The following is a 24,722-nucleotide window of genomic DNA, read 5'->3' as shown; positions in this document are numbered from 1 at the left end:
CTGCTCAAGGAGAGGGGGAGGGGTGTAGGGTGTGGCTGGGTGAGGAAAGGGGGAGGGGGTGTAACATGAGACTGTGTGAGGAGAGGGGGAGGGTGTGTAAGGTGAGGCTGTGTGAGGTGAGGCTGTGTAAGGAGAAGGGGAGTGTGTGTAAAGTGAGGCTGTGTAAGAAGAGGGGGGGTGTAAGGTAATCCTTTGTATGGGGAGGGTATGTAAGGTGAGGCTGTGTGAGAGAGGCTGTGTGAGGAGAGCAGGGATGGTGTGTGAGGTGAAGCTGTGTAAGTGGAGGCCGTGTGAGGTGAGAGTGTGAGGTGAAGCTGTGTACGTGGAGGCTATGTGAGGTGAGAGTGTGAAGTAAGATAGTGGGAAGGTGTGTGAGGGGAGAGTGTGAGGTGAGGCTGTGTAAGTGGATGCCATGTGAGGGGAGAGTGTGAGGTGAGAGTGGGAGGTGAGATAGTGGGAGGCTGTGTCAGGTGAGAGTGTGAGGTGAGGTTGTGTAAGTGGAGGCCGTGTGAGGTGAGAGTGTGGCAGGCTGTGTGAGAGGAGAGTGTGAGGTGAGAGTGTGGCAGGCTGTGTGAGAGGAGCTTCTTTTCACGTGACCGCTCTGCCCCCACGCATATAGAGCCAAGCACAGAATGCACGTATATCCCCTGGTGTTTGGGCCTCCAGTGGCTCAGCTCAGATAACGAGTGAACATTTCATATGAGTTCAAATGAACTTTTTAGGTCGAGCATTCAAGACCTCTTATATGTGTATGTACTTTGTGTGCTCTGGAGATCAGCCCTTGAACTTGTCTGCTTCCGCTTAGGGACTATTTTTCTGTTCAACTGCCTCTATTTAACTGTCTTGAAAGAAAACGATCAGCAGAGGTCAGTAAAATACCAGAATTTCTTTAGTCCATAGAAATTGTCTGTCTCAAGCCCCTGTAGACAATAATATTTTTTCAAATCTTGTATTTTCAGTGTTATGACCACTGAAGGCCCTGATTTTATATTAAAAACAGAGCTTTGGACTAAACTATTCCCCGCTGAAAGGCAACATTTCTCTCCATGTGTTCCCACACCTGGCGTGTCACATAGTTTGGTGCTTACTTTCCCTCCATGTTAAAGAACAGTAGATGATTCAGCACCCAGGCTAAGGTGCTGCATAGCTAAATACATATAAGGTCACAAAGGCGAGACGATTGCATTGCAAAGGCTTGTTCTATCTGTGAATAATTAGTGTATGATTTCTCTGCCTCCTCAAAGAGCACAGTCCTGTGGTCTGAGAACGACGGTCCCTTCCAGGTTTATATTTGGATTTTGAATGGTGCCCAAAGTGAACATTCGGGGTTACACTTTTTTGCACCGAGTTTTTCACTGTGCACATATTGCAGGGTGAACGGAGGAATCACTCCTGAGTTTCAAGTTGGGTTTGAGGTCACTGATGTCCTTCTGACAGAGCTGGGTTAAAGTTTCACCTCTTGCACCATCCACCGCTGGATCCTTCTAAATGTTGATCACTTTCAAAGGTGCTGGGATCCGAAAGATTCCTTCCTGAACTCACCCGTCTCCCGTCGATGCCCCTTTTAGTCCAGGCTCGACCACCATTCACCTCAGACACTCTTATCCAGTGACTTATGCAGTGTCAGCCCCTAGTTAGTGCCCCCAGCAATGTGCTGCCCTCCGTGGAGTGTGCCGTGGGTGCCAGGCTGCCCACCGTGGAGTGTGCCCGGGGTGTCAGGCTGGCCACCGTGGAGTGTACTATGGGTGCCAGGCTGCTCTCCATGGAGTGTCCCGTGGGTGCCAGGCTACCCCCCATGGAGTGTCCTGTGGATGCCAGGCTCCCTCCGTGGCATGTACTGTGGGTGCCACACTACCCTCCATGGCGTGTACTGTGGGTGCCAGGCTACCCTCCATGGAGTGTCCTGTGGGTTCCAGACTGCCCTCCGTGGAGTGTACTGTGGGTGCCTGGCTGCCCTCCATGGTGTGTACTGTTGGTGCCGGGCTACCTCCATGGAGTGTTCTGTGGGCTCCAGGCTGCCCTCTGTGGAGTGTACTGTGGGTGCCAGGCTCCCTCCGTGGCGTGTTCTGTGGCTGCTGGACTACCCTCCATGGAGTGTCCTGTGGGTGGCGGGCTGCCCTCCGTGGAGTGTCCTGTGGGTGCCGGGCTGCCTTCCGTGGAGTGTCCTGTGGGTGCCGGGCTGCCTTCCATGGATGGGTCCTGTGGGTGCCAGGCTGCCTTCCGTGGAGTGTCCTGTGGGTGGCGGGCTGCCCTCCGTGGAGTGTCCTGCGGGTGCCGGGCTGCCTTCCGTGGATGGGTCCTGTGGGTGCCAGGCTGCCCTCCGTGGAGTGTACTGTGGGTGCCGGGCTACCCTCCGTGGAGTGTACTGTGGGTGCCAGGCTCCCTCTGTGGCATGTACTGTGGGTGCCAAACTACCCTCCATTGAGAGTCCTGTGTGTGCTGGGCTGCACTACGTGGCGTGTACTGCGGGTGCAGGACTCCCCTCCATGGAGTGTCCTGTGGGTGCCGGGCTGTTACCTGTGGTGTTCCCAAAGGCCATGTAGATCTCCTCATCTTTTCAATATATGTCATGTAGCTCCATCACCTTCCACCGACCCTGGGTATCATTTCATTCTTATGGGGATGATGCTCGACTCATCATGGCACTCAGTCATCACAAAGTGTCCTACTTTCATCCTATCCTTTTTCTGACCGTCCAGTTTTGGATGATTTAAAATTGAATGATCGTAAATGGGACCAAAACCTAGATTCTAATGTTCAAACTCCCTCTGGTATTTAATAAAATCAGATCTGATTATCGAATAATGAGCCCAGTCACGTCATCTCTTCCCTTCAGACTGGAGTCAAGCTTCTGTGATCCATCTTTGATTCCTGCTGTTCTATGATGGCACCTTGATTTATCTTGGTCTTACATTGGCATATTGATTCTTCTTGATCCTTCATGGCCATCTTCATTCCTCCTGGTCTATGATGCCCATATTGATTCTTCTTGATCCTTCATGGCCATCTTCATTCCTCCTGGTCTATGGCGCCCATATTGATTCTTCTTGGTCCTCATCTTCATTCCTCCTGGTCAATGATGCCCATATTGATTCTTCTTGATCCTTCATGGTCATCTTCATTCCTCCTGGACTATGACGGCCATATGGATTCTTTTTGTTCCTCATCTTCATTCCTCCTGGTCTATGATTACCATATTCATTCTTCTTGGTCCTTAATGTCCATCTTCATTTCTCCTGGACTATGATGGCCATATTGATTCATCTTGGTCCTCATCTTCATTCCTCCTGGTCTATGGCACCCATGTTGCTTCTTCTAGGTGCTTCATGGCCATCTTTTTTTCTCCTGATCTACAGCCATATTGATCCTTCATTGCCTTTCATAGTCACATTGATTCTTCTTGGTCTTTGAAGGCCATCATGATGTGACCTGGTCTGTGATCGCCATAGTGATGAATCGTGGTCTTTGATGACTGTGAGAAGTTGGCCTGGTATATGCTGTCCACTAATGAAAGTGGGCACCTTGTACCAGTCCAAACAACCCCTTATGGTGATAAGTTAAAGACAACCTTTATTGAAAGATATCCTAGTGGTAGCTATGGAGAGCAGCCTTAAGGCTAAGTCTTGAAGGAATGTAAAGCAGCTTGTTTTACCAGTCTATGAACTCTTGAATGACCAAATGAAAGGACAACCACACCAGGTATATATTCAAAATATATGTATTTAAGAAAAAACACACCCCTCTAGTCTCTTTATGAGGCTGGAGTTCGAAGTACTTAAGTTACAAGACAGTATTCAACAGTAAAAGCACAAATACACTTTTGGGCCCTAGGGGCGTACCTAACCATATACCAATAAAGTGGTATAAGGACCACGACTGCACTAGACACAAGGCCTAGAGCCTTTAGAAGCGTTTGGACCCCAAAGAACCACCCAAGGTAGTGACTTAGGGGACCCACGGGGGACGCGTGCAGTGTTAGAACACAGGCGCAAATCGCCGTTGACATCTATGGGGAAAGTCGCGGTTGGAAAATTACAAGTTAAGGACACTTAGAGGATGACTACAAGCAAACCCTTTTGGACTTAGAGGTGTCTAGGGCCAACACCTACGGGAGCACCGGAGCACTCGAGTTACCTCACCCAGGGAAGCCGGGTGCATAGGTGTCTTTTGGTGTCGGGTTGCGGCGTTGTTTTCAATGGAAGCTGGCAAAGAAGTGCTGCTGCCGTGAAGAGGAGAAGTGTCCGAAGATTTCCAAGCCTGGATCGAGGATGGAAGGAACCTGAAAGCAGAGGGGACAGAGTCTGGGTCACTTGCCAGTGACCAGGGACACAATAGTCCAATGCCCACAGATGTCGGGTGCTTCAGGTGAGTTGACAGGTGTCTTGACTCTTCAGCCACAAGGTCCAGGAGGCGTCGACGATGACCAGGAGCTGGATTCGAGCTGTCCCACGAAGTCTGTCGAGTGCTGCCGTGTCGGCGACCAGAATAGACCCAACAAGCCTTGGTAACAGCAAGTCAAGTGGAAATAGAAGAAAGACGTTGGTGCAGACCAGCGAAGTCTGGGGGACTCACCCAGCGATGGTAAGTCAGGGCACGTCTGGAGCAACCAGGAAAGCCCAACCAGAAAAGGAGTTGCCTTCGTGGGAACCCACTATCCAACGGGCTAGCGCTCGCAAAGGAGCCTCGAGCAGTCGCACTGGAAACTGGCCCATGGGTCACTCGTCGAGTGGAGGCCAGAGATCTTCGGTGCAGAAGGTGCCCAAGGCTGGGGCTACTGGGAGCCCAAAGTACAACTTCGAGGAAGACCCGGAAGATGATGTACCAGCAAAAGTTCATGGTGTCCAGGGATCTTGGTTCCACATCACCCACGATAGCCACGGGCCTCAGCTTTGCTGTGGACTCAGGGTAGCCTCGGGGAAGTCTGGAAATCCACCTCTGGTGATGCAAAGACTTCGGCGTCCGTCAGGTGCTTCAGAGTTGCAGACCGGACATTTGCTTCTCTGGTGCCTGCCAAGCAGGGGAGTCACTCCTTGAGCCCAAGAGAGATTTCTTCAGTTTCCTAGTTGAAATAGAAAGTCGAAGGTCCAGGATATATGTTGCAGAGTTTCATCCAGGGTAATCTGAAGTCTCAAGGACTGGGTTCCTATACTTATACTAAGATAGGAGGTTGAACATACTCTGCGGACCCACCTATGGGAGGGTTTGGAAAGAGGGGTTGTTACACCCATTTCATTTGTCCAGTTTCGCGCCAGAGCAGGGGCAGTTAGCCCCTGCAACCGGTTTGAACTGGAGTATGCACAGGGACACCAAGTGTGCCCCCAGTGCAGGACTTCAAAGCACCAGAGAATGCTCCCGCCCAGCCCCAATATACATCTGCCTGTCTGGGGAGGTGGTTACACCTCCCTGGGACAGGAAACCTATTGTCCAGGCCTCCCCTGCTGGAGTTTCGGTCAGCAGCAGGAGGCCAGACACATGTCTGTGGCAGTGGCATCCATTTTTGATGCCAGGGCTCTAGAAAGTCCTTACCGGGTAGACCAGTGGGTACATGTCTCTTCCTCTAGAAGGGTGGAATGCTACCCCCGCCACCAGAACTGGCGGGGAGGGGGGGGTAGTATTCCAAAGTGTTTGACACCAAACACGACATGTTTCCGTACAGCCAGTCCAAAGTTAGCATATACCGCAAGATTATAATGCACTTAAGAGTATATAGTCAGGCTGCACCACAAACAGCATCAGAGGAGGAACTCAGAACGCTGCACAGGGGCTCTGCTCAGGCAGGGGCACCCTCTCACATAAAAACTAAGCACTCTGCCTTCAGGATTGTTAAGGCCTGCCATAGGAGTGCCCTATAGGCTTTATATTTGTTTTTGCAATTGTAGTGATATAGGTAGCCTATACCACAGTAAGGGGTGCATGCACCACCTTACCCAGGCTGCAGTAGCAGACCTGTGGTGTCATTTTTGAGTGCTTCCCAGGGGTGGCATAATACATGCTGCAGCCCTGGTAGGCCTCTGAGGTACCTATGCCCTGGGTACACAGTATACCATATACTAGGGACTTATAAGGCACTCCAGAATCCTATTAGTGATGTACCTAATGTACATGATAATCATTTTAGAGAGGAAGCAGCTAGGCTGTGGTCCTGATTAGCAGGGCCACAGCCAGACGAAGGTCGAAAACAGTGAAACACCAGCAAAAAGTGGGGGTACCCATGTGAAGCAGATCCTACTCTCCTACAATGACCATATTAATGGGACCTGGTTTATGAAGGCCAAATTGATGTGCTTTGCTCTATCATGGTCATATTGATTCTATCTGGTTTATGATGGCTATATTGATTCAAGTTAGGTTATGGTGGCCATATTGACTTGCCTTGATCTGTGTTGCCCACATTGATTCATGCAGTTCTGTGATGGCCATATTGATTTAAGCTCACTTATGACAGACATATTGTTACATCTTGGTCTTAGGTGGCTGTTGTGATGCATCGTGGTATATGTGTACGTTATAGTGTGGTGGGGCCACCATTGAACTGTTAACATAACATCAAACTGCTGCACAGAAATTGTCTATTATAGATAAAAACATATGGAGGCAATATTGCCGGAGCTATCTACAGTTCTGAAATACACTGCCAGTAACACCTTATTTACTTACCAAGAAGCAGATAAGAAGACAGCACATGCTCTAGAAGTCAGCTACAGGGCAGTTGCTAACATCCCGCTGTTAGACCGCTGCATCGACTTCCAGGCTCCACTAAGATACCCTCAACGCTTCGACATTAACTGATAAGGCTATTTTTGAACACCTATCCTTTAACCTACCTTTCAAGGCTGAAGATGCGTATCCTCTTCAAAATATTTTCTTCTAGTTGAAAAAATATTCCATGGTCATGCCCATGGCCTAAGAGGAAGAAGCACATCTGTGGGAATAGGAGGGGTCTGTAAATGAGGGATGTGTGTGTGTGTGTGTGCGTGCGCGCGTGCGTGGGTGCGTGCGTGCGAGTGTGTGTGTGTCTGTGTGCGTGTGTGTGTGTGTGTGTAAAGTTGATGAGTGTATTGGCCTAGGTATCGGGCTGGAGTTGTGTGCAGTATCATGACACAAAAGCTCTCTCTAGGCAGAACCTTAGTGTTGGTTGCACACTGTCAGCAGCACTAACTCTCCTGTGTTGACCATTTTACAGAATGGAGCTAATGTGAACTCACAAACATACTCAGGGAACACAGCCCTGCATTCTGCCAGTGGCCGAGGGCTGCTCGACATTGTGCGAGTGCTGGTGAAGAATGGAGCCGACAGCAGCATTAAGAACTACCACAACGACACTGCACTGATGGTGGCCAGGAACAAAAAGGTTTGTGCAGGATCATTTTGAGAATCTAGGATGGGGAGATAAAATGGGGCAGGAATAAAATGTCCAGAGGTCAGGATGGTGGCAGAGGTCCCTCAGGATCCTTGGGGGAGCCGGCTGGGGCATATGGGGCATAATAAGTGACAGGAAGGGAGTGAAGAGACTGGCACCACAACACTTCTCTGATGATGTGCAACACCAAGACAAGAGCAAGATCCATGAGTAGGAGAACTGGCTCAGAAAAACAGTGGGGTGGTTGCAAGATCCCTGTGGGGTCCAGAGTATAAGGGTAGAGATCCTACTCAGGATGAGCAGATAGAGGGGCCCTGCCATTGCCCAGGTGGTTTGTGGGAGAATCCTGAGAGCACACATGTCAGTGAATCGCAGGTTCTTGAGCTGAAGGACCACTGAGGAGGTATGAGATCAGGGACAGGATATCACGCATGTGGGCAAGGATGGGTTTGTGGGTATAGTGTAGAGTGTAGCTGGAGAAGCGGATTTAGGGGCAATGAATGTGCTATCTACTGAGTCCCACCCACATCCCTGCTTCTCCATTGCCACGCCAAGGTTGCCTGTGATTGGCATACTGCTCAAAAGAAGTCAACAATCAGTGAATACATAAATGAAATTCCCTCTTCCATATCCCCTCTCTTTTAGTAAAGTCTAATCACTTTAAATTTTCCTCAAACTCCTTTGCTTTCTCATCTCTCTCTTTTATCTCAGGACTCAATGTGTTTATATCCTGAACTCACTCTTTACCTCTATCACCCCTTCTTCTTCTCGCTTCTTGTCCTCTGTTGCTTTTTCTCAGCCTCTCAATATCTTTTCATTCATCTCTTGTCCCCACACAGACCAAGTTCTCTCTATCAGCCTCTGACTCTATCCTACTACATCTTGTTGTCCTCATAAACTATCTTCCCTTTCCCCGCCTCTACCTCTCTATCCTACTACACCTTCTTGCCTATGTGTATTCCCCAATTACCATCCATCCTCCTCTCTCCATTTTAACTTTCTTCTCTGACTTCATCTCTGTCTCCCTCCTCAACCTTCTCCTTTATCCCTAGGTGACTGATATCCTACGCGGGAAGGCGTCACGGCCACTGTCGCATCAGTGCAGCACAGCAAAAGCTGCAGCAGAGATTGCCAATGAGATGCCTTCTCCAGGCAGCAGCTGCGCCAGTTCGCCCTCCAATCAGTTGGTACACAATGGTGAGAATTCTCCTTCTCTTTGAGGAGTTCTAACGCTGCCCATTGGACCCATATCTCATACCGAGACATTCCACAGCTAGAGCTGATACTTGTGTGATGCAGCTATGGCTCAGCTTGTTGCCGATAAACACCACAATGGCATAAATTGGCTCTGTCTCTGGTTCAAAACCAATGGGATCCCTCCAGAGCTTAACTTAGTTCTGGCTTGATGTTTTCATAATATGACTACCTATAGCTTTGATGTTTTAGTTGAGTAGCTCCGCACCCTTGGAACAGGCTAGAGTTCCTACTGCTAGGATTGCTCTTTGGCTGGACCTAGCCTCTTGTTGGTCTGTTGTAGCAGTGCTTCGATCTCTCTGTGGCTTGTAACATTGCAGTTAGCTTCTGTCCTTGGACTGCCTTCTTACACTGAGGTTTGGTACTCCTCTTTGCCTCACTTGATGCTGCCGAGATATGTGGATGGCTTTCCTTAATCCTGCTGGGGTGCTTGCTGTCTTACAAGCACACTCTATACTTGGTGTGTCTCAGTACTCCTTTGATTTTCCTAGCTGTAATGGCTTGGAGCCCTGTACTCACTTCATGGCTTGTCCTGGGGACAGCTGTAATCTTTTGATGACCTGACACAGCTCTAGCAGAGACCCTCAGGACTTGTCACAAGGCAGCTGCATCTCGCTGAGGCTTGAGTTAGGAAAGCAGGTGTCTCAGCAAGAGATCTCTCGGAGCTTTCGCTTTGCACCAGTGCAATATCTCTTTGGATTGGCGGTGTGTCAGAGGGAATTCTCAAAAGATTATCTTTGTAGCAAAGTAATCTCTCTACAACTTTACTTAGTGTCACAGAGATCACTCTGGGACCTCAACTTGCCTTGGCTTCACAGTGATGAAATGTCATTATGGCATTGCTTACATTCTGTATGATCTTCCAGTAGCAAAGTCACCCTCTCTTGAGCTTTGGATCTCTGTAGTTGCCTTGGCTTTGTGCTTCTGTGATCAATTCTTGGCATTGTGCTTCTGTGATCAATTCTTGGCATTGTGCTACAGAGATCAATTCTTGGCTTTGTGCTACAGGGACCAATTCTTGGCTTTGTGCTAAAGGGATCAATTCTTGGCTTTGTGCTATAGGGACCAATTCTTGGCTTTGTGCTACAGGGACCAATTCTTGGCTTTGTGCTACAGGGATCAATTCTTGGCTTTGTGCTACAGGGACCAATTCTTGGCTTTGTGCTACTGGGATCAATTCTTGGCTTTGTGCTACAGGGACCAATTCTTGGCTTTGTGCTACAGGGATCAATTCATGGCTTTGTGCTACAGGGACCAATTCTTGGCTTTGTGCTACAGGGACCACTTATTGGCTTTGTGCTACTGGGATCAAGTATTGGCTTTGTGCTACAGGGACCAATTCTTGGCTTTGTGCTTCTGGGACCAATTCTTGGCTTTGTGCTACAGGGATCAATTCTTGGCTTTGTGCTACAGGGATCAATTCTTGGCTTTGTGCTACTGGGATCAATTCTTGGATTTGTGCTACAGGGACCAATTCTTGGCTTTGTGCTACAGGGACCAATTATTGGCTTTGTGCTACTGGGATCAAGTCTTGGCTTTGTGCTTCTGGGACCAATTTTTGGCTTTGTGCTTCTGTGACCAATTCTTGGCTTTGTGCTACAGGGATCAATTCTTGGCTTTGTGCTACAGGGACCAATTCTTGGCTTTGTGCTACAGGGATCAATTCTTGGCTTTGTGCTACAGGGACCAATTCTTGGCTTTGTGCTACAGGGATAAATTCTTGGCTTTGTGCTACATGGACCAATTATTGGCTTTGTGCTACAGGGATCAATTCTTGGCTTTGTGCTACTGGGATCAATTCTTGGCTTTGTGCTACTGGGATCAATTCTTGGATTTGTGCTACAAGGACCAATTCTTGGCTTTGTGCTACAGGGACCAATTATTGGCTTTGTGCTACTGGGATCAAGTCTTGGCTTTGTGCTTCTGGGACCAATTTTTGGCTTTGTGCTTCTGTGACCAATTCTTGGCTTTGTGCTACAGGGATCAATTCTTGGCTTTGTGCTACTGGGATCAAGTCTTGGCTTTGTGCTACAGGGACCAATTCTTGGCTTTGTGCTACAGGGATCAATTCTTGGCTTTGTGCTACAGTGACCAATTCTTGGCTTTGTGCTACTGATATCAATTATTGGCTTTGTGCTACTGGGATCAATCCTTGGTTTTGTGCTACTGGGATCAATTCTTGATTTTCTGCCTCTCTGATAAATTCCTGGCTTTGGCCTCTGGGATCACTTCATGTCTTTTGCTACTGGGATCACTTCATGTCTTTGTGCTTCTGGGATACATTTTTGGCTTTGTGTTGCTGGGAACAATTAATGTGTTTGTGCTGCTGGGATAAAATATTGGATTTGTGCTTCTGAGATCAATTCTTGGCTTTGTGCTACTGGATCAATTCTTGGCTTTGTGTTTCTGGGATCAATTTTGAATCAGTGCTTCTGGGATCAATTCGTGGCTTTGTGCTACTGGGAGGAATTCTTGGCTGTGCTTAGTACCGATGCAATCTGTCCCCAGATTAGCTTTGTACCAATGCAATTTCACTTCACCTAGGTATATACTAACAAATCTTTCCTTAGGCAGACTTGGTAACAATGGAATCCCTTTTTGCTTTGGCTATTGTGGTTAAGAGCTCTCCCTGACTTTTAATAGTACCCCAATGTTCTCCTGCTACTGTTGGGCCAGATCTCCAGACCCTGTAGGGATCCATGGGTGCTAAGCAGTCCTTGTTGCAGGTACTGCCTATTATCTCTGCAGTGGAAGTAGGGGAAACGTGCTGCTGGGTGTTGAGGGCAGGACCTCCTCATGGCCCGTTTTTGTGTGCCTAGTGGGTTCGTCCATGTCACCCTCACAGAGGCCCACCAGAAATGCTTCATCAGAAACCTTGCAGTGCAGACACACATCCCCGGAGAGAGAACGTAACTACAGCTCTGCAAAAGGCAAGGCTGTAGACCAGAGTAACACCAATGATGAACTATTCTGTGCTAGTTTCTCTGTTTCAGTAGTGGGTTACTTCTGATGGGGGTGCTGACGTCTTTGTCTCAGGTCTGAGCAGGTGGCCATGGCCTGGGCCATTGTCTATAAAGGGACTTCTTCATGCAAGCCACTCGCACTCAGAATGGGGCATACTGAGGTATCCTTCTCTGTCTTCTCAACTGTAGGACCTCACACTATCAGGCTGCTTCTTCATCCGCACGTGGGATGAGAGAATGGGCAGCATCTGTGGCATGAAAGGGAGCGTGAGGGACACAATAGCTACCGACAAAGCCCACATCTGTACTCCGTGGCAAGTGTTCATCCAAGGGCTTCAGAAGCGGAGATTCCAGAACGAGGTGTCGCTATCCCCCATGATAGAGCGCAGGTCACCATCTCGGGTTAAACACACACATACTTGAAATAACCACAAACTCAAAAAGTTTAACAAACGTTATCTAAATCAGTAATTTTGTGAGTCAGAATCAATTACAGCTTAAACACATTCTTTCAAGAGGCAAATTAAAGTCAAATAAAACAAAGTCATAATAATGATCAATGAAGACGGTACCTGGAAAAGGAAAAAGAGAGAGAGCAGGTACTATGACAGTTTTCACAGAATTATATTTACCTAAGGTGATAGATGAACCCAACTCTTGAAGATAGGCCAGATAGAATCTGCCAGGACAGGATGCAGACAGAGGATTGGACAGATTCGGTTCTAGGAAGGTGACCTCTTCTAAGTGCAACGCCAGCGTCACACCCCTCTCTGACACTACTCTCCTTGGGTGTCCCTCTTCCGAATTCCCCTTCTAGATGATTAGATTACCGATCAGTATCTCAATTTCTCGAGCAGAGTTTCTGGCAGCAGCAGGGTCTGAGACAGCGTCTCGGACAGAGTCTGTAGCAGCATACGCGTTGGGTCGGTGACGAGTCGGAATGACGGATCTGACAAGTCTGACCAAATTTCTAGTTATCTTACCTCAATTATACTATTCTGTATTCGTGTACCACCCCCAAAGTTTAAATTTTTGTGTTTTCCCCTACTCTGATTGGTCAGGGCGGGTAGGTGAGTTCATCACACCATATTAAAAGTAATAATTTCACTTTGGGCTATTGTTCTTTGTTTCCGCCCCTTCATTTATTTTCCCATAGCTTTATTCCCACCTGCATTTCACATTATGATCAATACAAGCTATACATTTTATTCAAAATTGTTGCTTTTGTCCGGTTCAGGTGTTTACTCTCCCAGGCATCTTTGCCTAATGTGGCCTTGGCTGTGATTCAAGTGTGTCATCCTTGTTTCCGGCAAATTTCTATACGCATGCGCGCGGATCATGTGAGGTAGGAATTTCAGTCACCCTCCGAGGCCCAAATGTGAACTAATAATAAAGTCAGGAAAAGACACGTAATAATGTGACAATACATTATTTCACTGTATACCACCTATCTCTACTCTATCCCCATTTACTTAGTTATTCTTTTCGCATTAGTGCTTAGTAGAACTTATAGGTTTAGTTTAAGCGACAGCATGTACATTACCATGTGAGTTTCAAGCAGCCATTTTTAAAGCTATTGCGCAGTGGCAAAGTTTTCCCACCAAGCGACAGTTATTACTTATGCATTGGACATTTAGAGTCCAGCAAAGAGGCTTGTACACATTTTAAACGGGGTTGAAGCAAAGGGGGTGATGGGCACTGTTCTTACTGGGGATGCAGCCACTACATAAGAAACCAGTCATTTACAATCAGCTTTCACAATGGCCATGGGGAATTCTTGGCATGCCTTGCTGTCACAAGTAGGGCAGGACACTCTGCTGTAAGGGCAGCATAACAAGCATGTGAGGACCCATGACACAGGCCTCCTGATCAGACTGAGTTTCCAAGGTCAGCCATGATGATGATGCCAGGAGCTGAGCAGTATAGGGACAGTGCACAAAAGACTCCGCGCGCCCACACTTGCATGGTCAGTCTCATGGGTTGTTTTTTGTTGTCTGTGATGTTTGAGTCTTCCATCTGTGTTGCAGTGTTCAGAGCATGTCTTTGTTCCCTATATATATCTTGTGTCTGCTGCCTCTTGCTCTAACTCTTCATTGTTCACATGTCTCTTTTTTTCCCCAGACTCTCTCGGCCAATCTCCAGGCACTGTACATCGCTCCTCCCAGAGGACGTCTCACCAAGCACTGCCCGCTAGCCCATCTCAGCCACCCCAGTCTCTGTCCAGCTATTCCTGCGAGTCCAAGATTTCCCAGAGAAAAGGGACATCTCCACCCCAGGCCAGCCCGAGACCCGATGGGGTATCTGATGGAGTGAGAACTCTGGCGCGAGCTTGTGGACAGTTTTGTAGTGGTCAGAGTCACCTTTTAGGACCAATCGTGACATACCCCACACCATATTCTCCTCACCCTGTGAAGGTGGAGGCTGGCCTGGCACATTCTGCACCTTGTACCCTTGAGACTGTGAAGCTGGAAGGCGGTCTGTACACGTCTACAGCTGGACCCTCTGATGAGAGCCATCTTGCTTTGGGTCCTACAACGACACACACGGAGACCTCACGACTGCTGGTTCCTTTAAGAAATGGTTTGATGGGTCCCAAGTTTACCGCTCGCTGCTCACCAATCTCTACCTCCACCCTGTTCACGGGCTCCGAGTACCTAACTTCTAACGGAATGCCACTCACATCCCTGGCGTGCCCATCACCCCCTGTCTTCCAACATGTGGCAGGCTCATACACCGATGGGCATGGCTCGGATCAGGCTGCTGCTGCTAGGAGCACAGGGCAGGACCTGCCACAGGGGAAGCCCTTCAGCACAGCTGCCAGCCCCCCGCGACCTCATAGGACAGAGGACGGCGGCCAGGACGAACACTCTCATGCCTTGGGGCAGAAGGCTGTAAGATGATGTCTGCAGTGGCCTTCAGGCCACACATTCCTGTAGCGTCCATATTGTTCCACAAGAAGCAGAACTGAAATGGTAAACTTTCTGTGGGATGAGGAGAGTCCAGCTCAGGCAACCTCAGAACATGAAGCCACTTGTGAAAGACCTTCCTGTGAGGTGCATGCTTGCACTCTGGCTGTGTGTGCCATGTCTATGATTACCTGTCTGTGTGGTTTGGGTGGTGAGTGTAGAGTATGCTGTGTTGCTACCTGACTGTGACTGCTCTCCAGTGCACATACCAGAACTGACGGCTGGCCCATGGCCATATGTACATATCTTTCTCATTGAAATGATTCTTTTCGGTTCACGCCTGCCCACTCCTCGCCATGCATGCCTCCAAGGAGGCTGGCTCTTGTGTATTCCTCAGGTATCCTCACTTTGCATTGCAGGCAGTAGTGGTGGGAGCTGCCTGCTCCTCTTGGGTGCATGTGGGGACAGCGGGGTGTTGCACACGGAATCCCACCAACTGAATGTAGCTGGGTGGCAAACCCACCGACGGAAATAGGACAGTGCAGCTTGCGGCCCTCCACAAGGACATCTTTAAGGAAGCCTTTAATAGTCTTTATTTATTCATTCATTCATTCAAAATTACTTTATTGCGGTCATTAGACCATAAAAGTGCAGATGCATCGAAAAATAATAATACAGACACACATCTACCAGGGCCCAGGCTCACACCCCGGGGTCCTTGGGGGCATATCAGCAACAACCGGCGATAATTATCGCTCAGCGCTCTTAGCGTGAGGATAATTATCGCCGGGTAACGTCGATTTTTATTGCTGAGATAGCGTGCTATTAGCAACGCTTATCTCCTCAGTGATAAAAATCCTCACGCTAACTGCCTAACGTGAGATTATCGCTGGAAACCCAGCGATAATCTCACACAGTGTGGCGTTAGCTTGCTGATAGGGACTCACAAACTTAGCCATGATATCCACCCTCCATAGGATATCATGGCTAAGTCAGTCCTGAAGCAGGCGTAAGGAAAGTAGCGATAACAGGGGTTATCGCTACTTTTCTTGCCGCTATGCTTCATAGCGTGGGGCTTGATGATAGGAGAAATGTCGCTTAGCGACATTTCTCCTGTCATGTTAGGTCAGGAACGGCCACTTTGCATCTCATTAGAGATGCAAAGCTGGGCGTTAGGAATCCTGACGCTAAAGCAAGGTTTCACGCATGACCGTGGCCTTGCTAATTAGGCGATAAAATTATCGCTGCTTTTCGGCCGAAAACGGCAGCAAAAGCGGCGATAATTTTTTATCGCCAGCTTGGAAATATGCCCCTAAATTACTATGGCAAGCTGTTATCCCGCGCCCCAATAAATAAGCAAAAGACATGCCAACGTGTACATGGGGCAGAATAGTAAAATGTACAGTTGATGCAAAAAGATTAAAGCTACAACATCTCAGATTAATAAAATAATAAAATACTCTTTAAAATGACATTAAGAATCCCATAAAAAAGATAAAGCGCAGGGCTCTATTAAAAATAGAGAAGGAAAGCCGTTCAAGTCAATCCTGCACACTGGCTTTCACCACATGGAGAGTAGAACCCGTGACACCGCACATGCCATGGAGGGAGAGTGTTGCGTTTCACCAGCCTGCAGGCCTCTGTTACAACATATTTGAATTAAGGAGCGGCGTCTAGGATGTTTGTAGCCATGACAGAAAAAACATGTATGCAGCTCTGACTCCTCTGCATTGCTGCAGGCCGGTCAGCCTAGAGAAATGCGCATGCCCACTTGTTAGAAAAGGCAGGCAGCGGCACGACGCCATGTCTGAACGGACTATACAGTTTCCTCGCTAGCGCAGGTTGTATGTCATCCAGGGCAGGCTTTACGATGTACTCGTGTTTTATGCTCAAAAACGCAACTGTCAGTGACCCTGTTGCTGACCCCCTGTAAATGGGCAAGTTCACCCTCCCTGAACCTCCAAACCAGCTCTATTCTGGAGATTGTAGCGCAAGCTTCCTCAGGGTTGTGCCATAAACTCGCTCGGCTCATCTCCGCAAATGAGTTCCTGACGTGCCGGGGCGGAGTGGGTGCTGCAAGACTCACCACAATCAGTCGAGTGGAGGTGACGACGATCACAGAGCCGTGGGGGCCGGAGACACACGAGGACGACGGAGCGATGCACGAGGTGAGGTAAAAGGCGAGGTGGGCGACAAAAGAGGTCGCCAGTGAGGGTGGGGGAAGGCTAAATAGCCTCCCTCTCACACCTGGGCCAGGAAGTGACACGCATTGCGCATCACTTCCGGCCCTGCCAACGGAGGGGGTCTCCAGTCTGTGTCCCCGCCCCTCCCCCTTAGGGAGGGGGTGGGGAGGGGTGACCGGGGCCCCGGGGCCACTAAGGCGCCGACCGCCGAGTGGCCCCCTGCGGGGGCCGCAGTCAGCGGCATCTCCGCAAATGAGTTCCTGACGTGCGCTAGCCACGGTAGTTTCCCTGCGCCCTGCAGGCCCAGGATCCCCTTTAGCTCATCCCGATACACGGCCCATCCCTGGGTTACCCATATGCGACACTAATACGTCAGAGTTCTGAGGCGGTTTATTCGGCATTTGCTCTAACCTCCAGATCCAAGCGAAGCGGTGTAAGGGGAGAGCTGGGGGGTAAACCAAATAGCTGCCTGAGGAAGGTGTCCTCGGACTTAGTAATATTTCTCAGAGGACTATGAGCGCCAAGTTGAGCCACGTACATTACGGCGCCCCTTGTTTGCACTTTATAGATCTCTAAAAGTGGGCTAATAGGTTTGTGGAAGGAATTCCTATATGCCTTCATCAACCCTCCTGTGTTCTGCGCTAGGGGGGTTTTGAAACTGGGCTGGAGGTCCCCACTGTGCCCCACCTTGGAAGAATGATGATAATGTTTGCACCAAACAGGGGCAGCCCTGAAACCCAAACTTGGGGCTAGTGAACAGTGTACATCTACAATGGTTCAGGTTTCTAGTTTCAAGAGAACAGACATTCATGACTTCAAAAGAAACATTTTAAACAATCAAGTGAATGGCGCGAGAGGAGGTGCGTGGGGGTCACACGCCGCCCCCTCTGTCCACGTGGCTGCTTCCTTTGCATATGTGCACTCTGTATCCTGAGCTTGGAGAGGAGACCAGGGAGAGGAAGCAACCTTTTCTGACACAGGGCTAACAAAACAGCAATAACAACACCAATGCAGCGGGAAAATGCTCCGCCCCATCAAGGGGCGGTTCATGCTCTCCACTGAGCATACCCCATGTCAGTCTGTGCATTTGCAAAGAATGTGTCATTCATAGTCATGCAGCATGCAACACAATGTCTGCATGATCCTTCCGTTTGTGTGTGTGCTTCAGCAAATTGCTGCCATTCACCACGTTTAGGTCTGGCGGGTGACAGCACATGTCAGACAGACACATTGTTAACAATATTCATAGACTGGGCTTTGGGTCTGCCCTTTTCAACCATTGACTTTATTTGCCTAGCCTCTTTGAACGATTGGCTTTAGACTTTTTTAATCATATCTTGGCTTAGCCGAGTAGCGTATTGATCTCTTACCAGGCGCGCAACAGCCATTGGACTCAAAGGGCTTCAGCCCCCCCCCCCCCCCCCCCCCCCCCCCCCCCCCCGGCGTGGGTGGCTCCCGGGATGAGACAGCCTCGCGGCGCACACACAGCCGCACCCGAGCACTTCACAGGTCTTTAAAAAGACCATTTGCATGTTAATGAGGCCTCGCTGTTGTTTCACCCCTTCTAAGAGCCCCCGCAGCTCCACTCTGCCAATTCCCCCCAACCCGAAATTTGGCTCTAGTTGCGCCTCTGTCTCTTACATAATGCCATTGGCTGTTTAGGTGTATCCTTCCGCCTTCACTTGCAATGAACTGCCCGAGGGACTACTTAACAACTGCAGCCCTCTCTGTACACTACTGCTAGCTCTTTCCTCCTTGTCTCGCCCTAATGCGCTAATCCTTCAGTTCGTAACCTAGACACACTGACTTTGCCAATGCATGTTTATAATACAGCATTTTTAATCTTTAATTGAGCTCTTCCACAAAATAATGTGAATTTCTTTTCTAAAACAAAGACGCTTCAATGGAAGCTCTCCTTAAAGCCATATTCTTTACCATAATGTAGAAAGGATTTTCTCTAAAATGTAAACCTTGTTTTTTTAAATAAATGAGCCATCTGAACATCAGACCACAATGTGATTCCAGGATCTGCTCACAATCCTTTATGTTGCAATCAGGGTGGTGGAAAGACAAGTTTCTGTAGTAAATATTCCTGGGTCCTAGATTAGACACGCCGGGCCTTATTTACAAGCTCATTGCACCGCCGGGGTGTCACTGTTTTTGGAAGCCCATATTTACAAGGGCGCGTAAAGTCACCCTGCGTGACTTTTTATGGCCTTGTGAATATGGGCTCCTTTCACACATTACGCTGCATGAAAGGGAAGTTCCCTGGGTGTTGCTCTGGGTGCCGCCGCTCAACATCCATGGAACTTGACACACTCCCAGATTTACAACATTTTGTAAAACTGGGAATGCGTCAGAATCCTGCTCCTCCCATGTGGAGGCGTAGGAATGGCGCAACATGGACAAATACTTTTATTTTTCCTCAAATTTTCCTCTTTCTATGCGTGCTGCATTCTTCACAAAAACAATCGTCCCCGCTGTGCAGGCGCCCTTGCAAAATGACGCCAGCGCCGGCACGTGGCAGCCGACTGCGACAGTGCAAGGGAAAGCACAGAGAGGCATCGCATTGTTGTTAATACGACACATCCCTCTGCTTTGAAAATGGCGCAGCTAAATGGCTTGCTGCGCAGCATCATTTTTGTTTTTTAGCTGGGGCCCCAGGTGTACAGGCACCCACTGAGTTATGAAGGGGGGTGTCAGTGGAAAGGCAGTGACTGCATATCAAATGTACCAGAAAACCAAAATGAACACTTGTGGCTGTGTGCTGAGAGAGTGTGTTGAACAAGTATCCGACAATACTTGAACACTTCCTCTGAGTCTGTTATCCTCCTGGAGCCCTTAGAGACAGGACTCCTGACCTATAACCCTTCGCGTTGTCTCCTCACTTCCTCTCATCTCCGGATGCCCCTCGATTCCACCTTTCATTGGCTCAGCTCTTATTAGGGCTGCTCAGCAGGAGGCCTGCTTGTCTTTTTTACAATGTAAGTTATTGATGCTTTTCAAAACATTTAATAAAATATTTTTGTATTTCATTCCTGTGTGGTTTATGTTTGCAGATGTGAAATTAAGAAGAAATATGCTTGACAAGAAAACAACGTTTCAGAAAAGCTATAATTGTGTGGCAAATCCTAACATCTTCTGATAAGAAACAAAAGTACAACTGTGTCTGCTGTCTCCCCCCGCCTGCTGCCCCCCTTCCTCTAATCTAATGAGAGGGACTTCTGACCATTGAAACCATCCGCAGCTGCTAATGAATGCTATCCCCCTATCCAATAAGGTAGCAAAGCGACCACCCCACGCAGGGTTACTAGTGGTGACATACCACCCCAACGTGGGAGGGGTCAGCAACTGAAACATATTGAAATACCTTATCAATGTCAAAGGCCTCCAACAACATTATGGGCCAAATATACTTTTCTTTCTTGCACCATAGCGCAGCGAGGTAACTTGCGGCTCTGCTTGCGTGAAGGGTAGAGAACAGAAACTCATCATATCTACTAAGACATGGCGCATGTCTGCTTTCTCAGCACTGGCACACTGTGTTGTCTAGTACCTATGCTGGCACCCTTCCACCATGGTTCAAGGCTACCCGCGCAAGGGTGCCCACGTTACTACCATGGTGCAAGGGTGTCTGCATTAGCACCATGAAGCAAGGGTGCCCATGTTACTGCCATGGTGCAAAGGTGTCTGCATTAGCACCGTGATGCAAGGGTGCCCACGTTACTGCCATGGTGCAAGGGTGTCTGCATTACCACTGTGATGCAAGGGTGCCCACGTTACTGCCATGGTGCAAGGGTGTCTGCATTAGCACCATGAAGCAAGGGTGTCCATGTTACTGCCATGGTGCAAAGGTGTCTGCATTAGCACCGTGGTGCAAGGGTGCCCACGTTACTGCCATGGTGCAAGGGTGTCTGCATTACCACTGTGATGCAAGGGTGCCCACGTTACTGCCATGGTGCAAGGGTATCTGCATTACCACCATGATGCAAGGGTGCCATCATTTCTACCATGTTGCAAGGGTGTCTGCGTTACCACCATGGTGCAAGGGTGCCAGCATTTCTACCATGTTGCAAGGGTGCCCGCGTTACTATCATGGTGCAAGAGGGTATGTATTAGCACCACGATGCAAGGGTGCCAGCATTTCTACCATAGCGCAAGGGTGTCTGCGTTACCACCATGGTGCAAGGGTGTCTGTGTTTCTACCATGGTGCAAGGGTGTCTGTGTTTCTACCATGGTGCAAGGGTGCCTGCGTTACCACCATGGTGCAAGGGTGTCTGTGTTTCTACCATGGTGCAAGGGTGACTGTGTTTCTACCATGGTGCAAGGGTGTATGTGTTTCTACCATGGTGCAAGGGTGCCTGCGTTACCACCATGGTGCATGGGTGTCTGTGTTTCTACCATGGTGCAAGGGTGTCTGTGTTTCTACCATGGTGCAAGGGTGCCTGCGTTACCACCATGGTGCAAGGGTGTCTGTGTTTCTACCATGGTGCAAGGGTGTCTGCGTTACCACCATGGTGCCAGGGTGCCCGTGTTTCTACCATGGCGCAAGGGTGTCTGTGTTTCTACCATGGTGCAAGGGTGTCTGTGTTTCTACCATGGTGCAAGGGTGCCTGCGTTACCACCATGGTGCAAGGGTGTCTGTGTTTCTACCATGGTGCAAGGGTGCCTGCGTTACCACCATGGTGAAAGGGTGTCTGTGTTTCTACCATGGCACAAGGGTGTCTGTGTTTCTACCATGGTGCAAGGGTGTCTGCGTTACCACCATGGTGCAAGGGTGTCTGTGTTTCTACCATGGTGCAAGGGTGTCTATGTTTCTACCATGGTGCAAGGGTGCCTGCGTTACCACCATGGTGCCAGGGTGCCTGCGTTACCACCATGGTGCAAGGGTGTCTGTGTTTCTACCATGGTGCAAGGGTGCCTGCGTTACCACCATGGTGCAAGGGTGTCTGTGTTTCTACCATGGAGCAAGGGTGTCTGCGTTACCACCATGGTGCCAGGGTGCCCGTGTTTCTACCATGGCGCAAGGGTGTCTGTGTTTCTACCATGGTGCAAGGGTGTCTGTGTTTCTACCATGGTGCAAGGGTGCCTGTGTTACCACCATGGTGCAAGGGTGTCTGTGTTTCTACCATGGCACAAGGGTGTCTGTGTTTCTACAATGGCGCAAGGGTGTCTGTGTTACCACCACGATGCAAGGGTGCCTGCATTACTACCATGGTGCAAGGGTGCCTGCGTTACCACCATGGTGCAAGGGTGTCTGCGTTACCACCATGGTGCAAGGATGTCTGCGTTTCTACCATGGTGCAAGGGTGCCTGCGTTACCACTATGGTGCAAGGGTGTCTGCGTTACCACCATGGTGCCAAGGGTGTCTGCGTTACCACCATGGTGCCAGGGTGCCCGTGTTTCTACCATGGCGCAAGGGTGTTTGTGTTTCTACCATGGTGCAAGGGTGTCTGTGTTTCTACCATGGTGCAAGGGTGCCTGCGTTACCACCATGGCGCAAGGGTGTCTGCGTTACCACCATGGTGCCAGGGTGCCCGTGTTTCTACCATGGTGCAAGGGTGTCTGTGTTACCACGACAATGCAAGGGTGCCTGCGTTACCACCATGGTGCAAGGGTGTCTGTGTTTCTACCATGGCGCAAGGGTGTCTGTGTTTCTACCATGGTGCAAGGGTGTCTGTGTTTCTACCATGGTGCAAGGGTGCCTGTGTTTCTACCATGGTGCAAGGGTGCCTGCGTTACCACCATGGTGCAAGGGTGTCTGTGTTTCTACCATGGCGCAAGGGTGTCTGTGTTTCTACCATGGTGCAAGGGTGTCTGTGTTACCACAACGATGCAAGGGTGCCTACGTTACCACCATGGTGCAAGGGTGTCTGTGTTTCTACCATGGCGCAAGGGTGTCTGTGTTTCTACCACGGTGCAAGGGTGCCTGTGTTACCACCACGATGCAAGGATGCCTGCATTACTACCATGGTGCAAAGGTGTCTGTGTTTCTACCATGGTGCAAGGGTGCCTGTATTACTACCATGGTGCAAGGGTGCCTGCGTTACCGCCATGGTGCAAGGGTGTCTGTGTTTCTACCACGGTGCAAGGATGCCTGCGTTACCACCACGATGCAAGGGTGCCTGCATTACTACCATGGTGCAAGGGTGCCTGCATTACTACCATGGTGCAAGGGTGCCTGCGTTACCACCATGCTGCAAGGGTGTCTGTATTTCTACCATGGCGCAAGGGTGTCTGTGTTTCTACCATGATGCAAGGGTGTCTGTGTTTCTACCATGGTGCAAGAGTGCCTGTGTTACCACCACGATGCAAGGGTGCCTGCATTACTACCATGGTGCAAGGGTGCCTGCATTACTACCATGGTGCAAAGTTGCCTGCGTTACCACCATGGTGTAAGGGTGTCTGTGTTTCTACCATGGTGCAAGGGTGCCTGTGTTACCACCACGATGCAAGGGTGTCTGTGTTTCTACCATGGTGCAAGGGTGCCTGCGTTACCACCACGATGCAAGGGTGTCTGCATTACTACCATGGTGCAAGTGTGTCTGTGTTTCTACCATGGTGCAAGGGTGCCTGTGTTACCACCATGATGCAAGGGTGTCTGTGTTTCTACCATGGTGCAAGGGTGCCTGCGTTACCACCATGGTGCAAGGGTGCCTGCATTACTACTATGGTGCAAGGGTGTCTGTGTTTCTACCATGATGCAAGGCTGCCTGCGTTACCACCATGGTGCAAGGGTGTCTGTGTTTCTACCATGGTGAAAGGGTGCCTGTGTTACCACCATGGTGCAAGGTGTTTCTACCATGGTTCAAGGGTGTTTGTGTTTCTACAATGGTGCAAGGGTGTCTGTGTTTCTACTATGGTGCAAGGGTGTCTGTGTTTCTACCATGGTGCAAGGGTGTCTATGTTTCTACCACAGTGCAAGGGTGCCTTTGTTACCACCACGATGCAAGGGTGTCTGTGTTTCTACCATGGTGCAAGGGTGCCTGCATTACTACCATGGTGCACGGGTGCCTGCGTTACCACCATGGTAAAAGGGTGTCTGCGTTACCACCATGGTGCAAGGATGTCTGCGTTTTCACCATGGTGCAAGGGTGCCTGCGTTACCACTATGGTGCAAGGGTGTCTGCGTTACCACCATGGTGCCAAGGGTGTCTGCGTTACCACCATGGTGCCAGGGTGCCCGTGTTTCTACCATGGCGCAAGGGTGTTTGTGTTTCTACCATGGTGCAAGGGTGTCTGTGTTTCTACCATGGTGCAAGGGTGCCTGCGTTACCACCATGGCGCAAGGGTGTCTGCGTTACCACCATGGTGCCAGGGTGCCCGTGTTTCTACCATGGTGCAAGGGTGTGTGTGTTACCACGACAATGCAAGGGTGCCTGCGTTACCACCATGGTGCAAGGGTGTCTGTGTTTCTACCATGGCGCAAGGGTGTCTGTGTTTCTACCATGGTGCAAGGGTGTCTGTGTTTCTACCATGGTGCAAGGGTGCCTGTGTTTCTACCATGGTGCAAGGGTGCCTGCGTTACCACCATGGTGCAAGGGTGTCTGTGTTTCTACCATGGCGCAAGGGTGTCTGTGTTTCTACCATGGTGCAAGGGTGTCTGTGTTACCACAACGATGCAAGGGTGCCTACAATACCACCATGGTGCAAGGGTGTCTGTGTTTCTACCATGGCGCAAGGGTGTCTGTGTTTCTACCACGGTGCAAGGGTGCCTGTGTTACCACCACGATGCAAGAATGCCTGCATTACTACCATGGTGCAAAGGTGTCTGTGTTTCTACCATGGTGCAAGGGTGCCTGTATTACTACCATGGTGCAAGGGTGCCTGCGTTACCGCCATGGTGCAAGGGTGTCTGTGTTTCTACCACGGTGCAAGGATGCCTGCGTTACCACCACGATGCAAGGGTGCCTGCATTACTACCATGGTGCAAGGGTGCCTGCATTACTACCATGGTGCAAGGGTGCCTGCGTTACCACCATGCTGCAAGGGTGTCTGTATTTCTACCATGGCGCAAGGGTGTCTGTGTTTCTACCATGGTGCAAGGGTGTCTG

The 24,722-nt window shown here is 49.6% G+C and overlaps 1 protein-coding gene across 1 annotated transcript in view; it reads left to right on the top strand.

Moving 5' to 3' along the window:
* BCL3 (BCL3 transcription coactivator) overlaps positions 1–19,701 on the top strand; it is a 250,161-nt gene extending 230,460 nt beyond the window's left edge. The window contains exons 7-9 of the mRNA XM_085615490.1: positions 7,184–7,351; positions 8,413–8,557; positions 13,699–19,701. Coding sequence (XP_085471616.1) covers positions 7,184–7,351; positions 8,413–8,557; positions 13,699–14,477 — 1,092 coding nt within the window. The 3' untranslated portion in view covers positions 14,478–19,701. The remainder of the gene's footprint in view (positions 1–7,183; positions 7,352–8,412; positions 8,558–13,698) is intronic.
* The last annotated feature ends 5,021 nt before the right edge of the window (positions 19,702–24,722 follow it).

The sequence above is a fragment of the Triturus cristatus genome, chromosome 7 (genome assembly GCF_964204655.1).
Source record: "Triturus cristatus chromosome 7, aTriCri1.1, whole genome shotgun sequence".
NCBI lineage: Eukaryota > Metazoa > Chordata > Amphibia > Caudata > Salamandridae > Triturus > Triturus cristatus.
The sequence above is the reverse complement of the archived record's forward strand: the minus strand, read 5'-3'. Positions and strand labels throughout refer to the sequence as shown.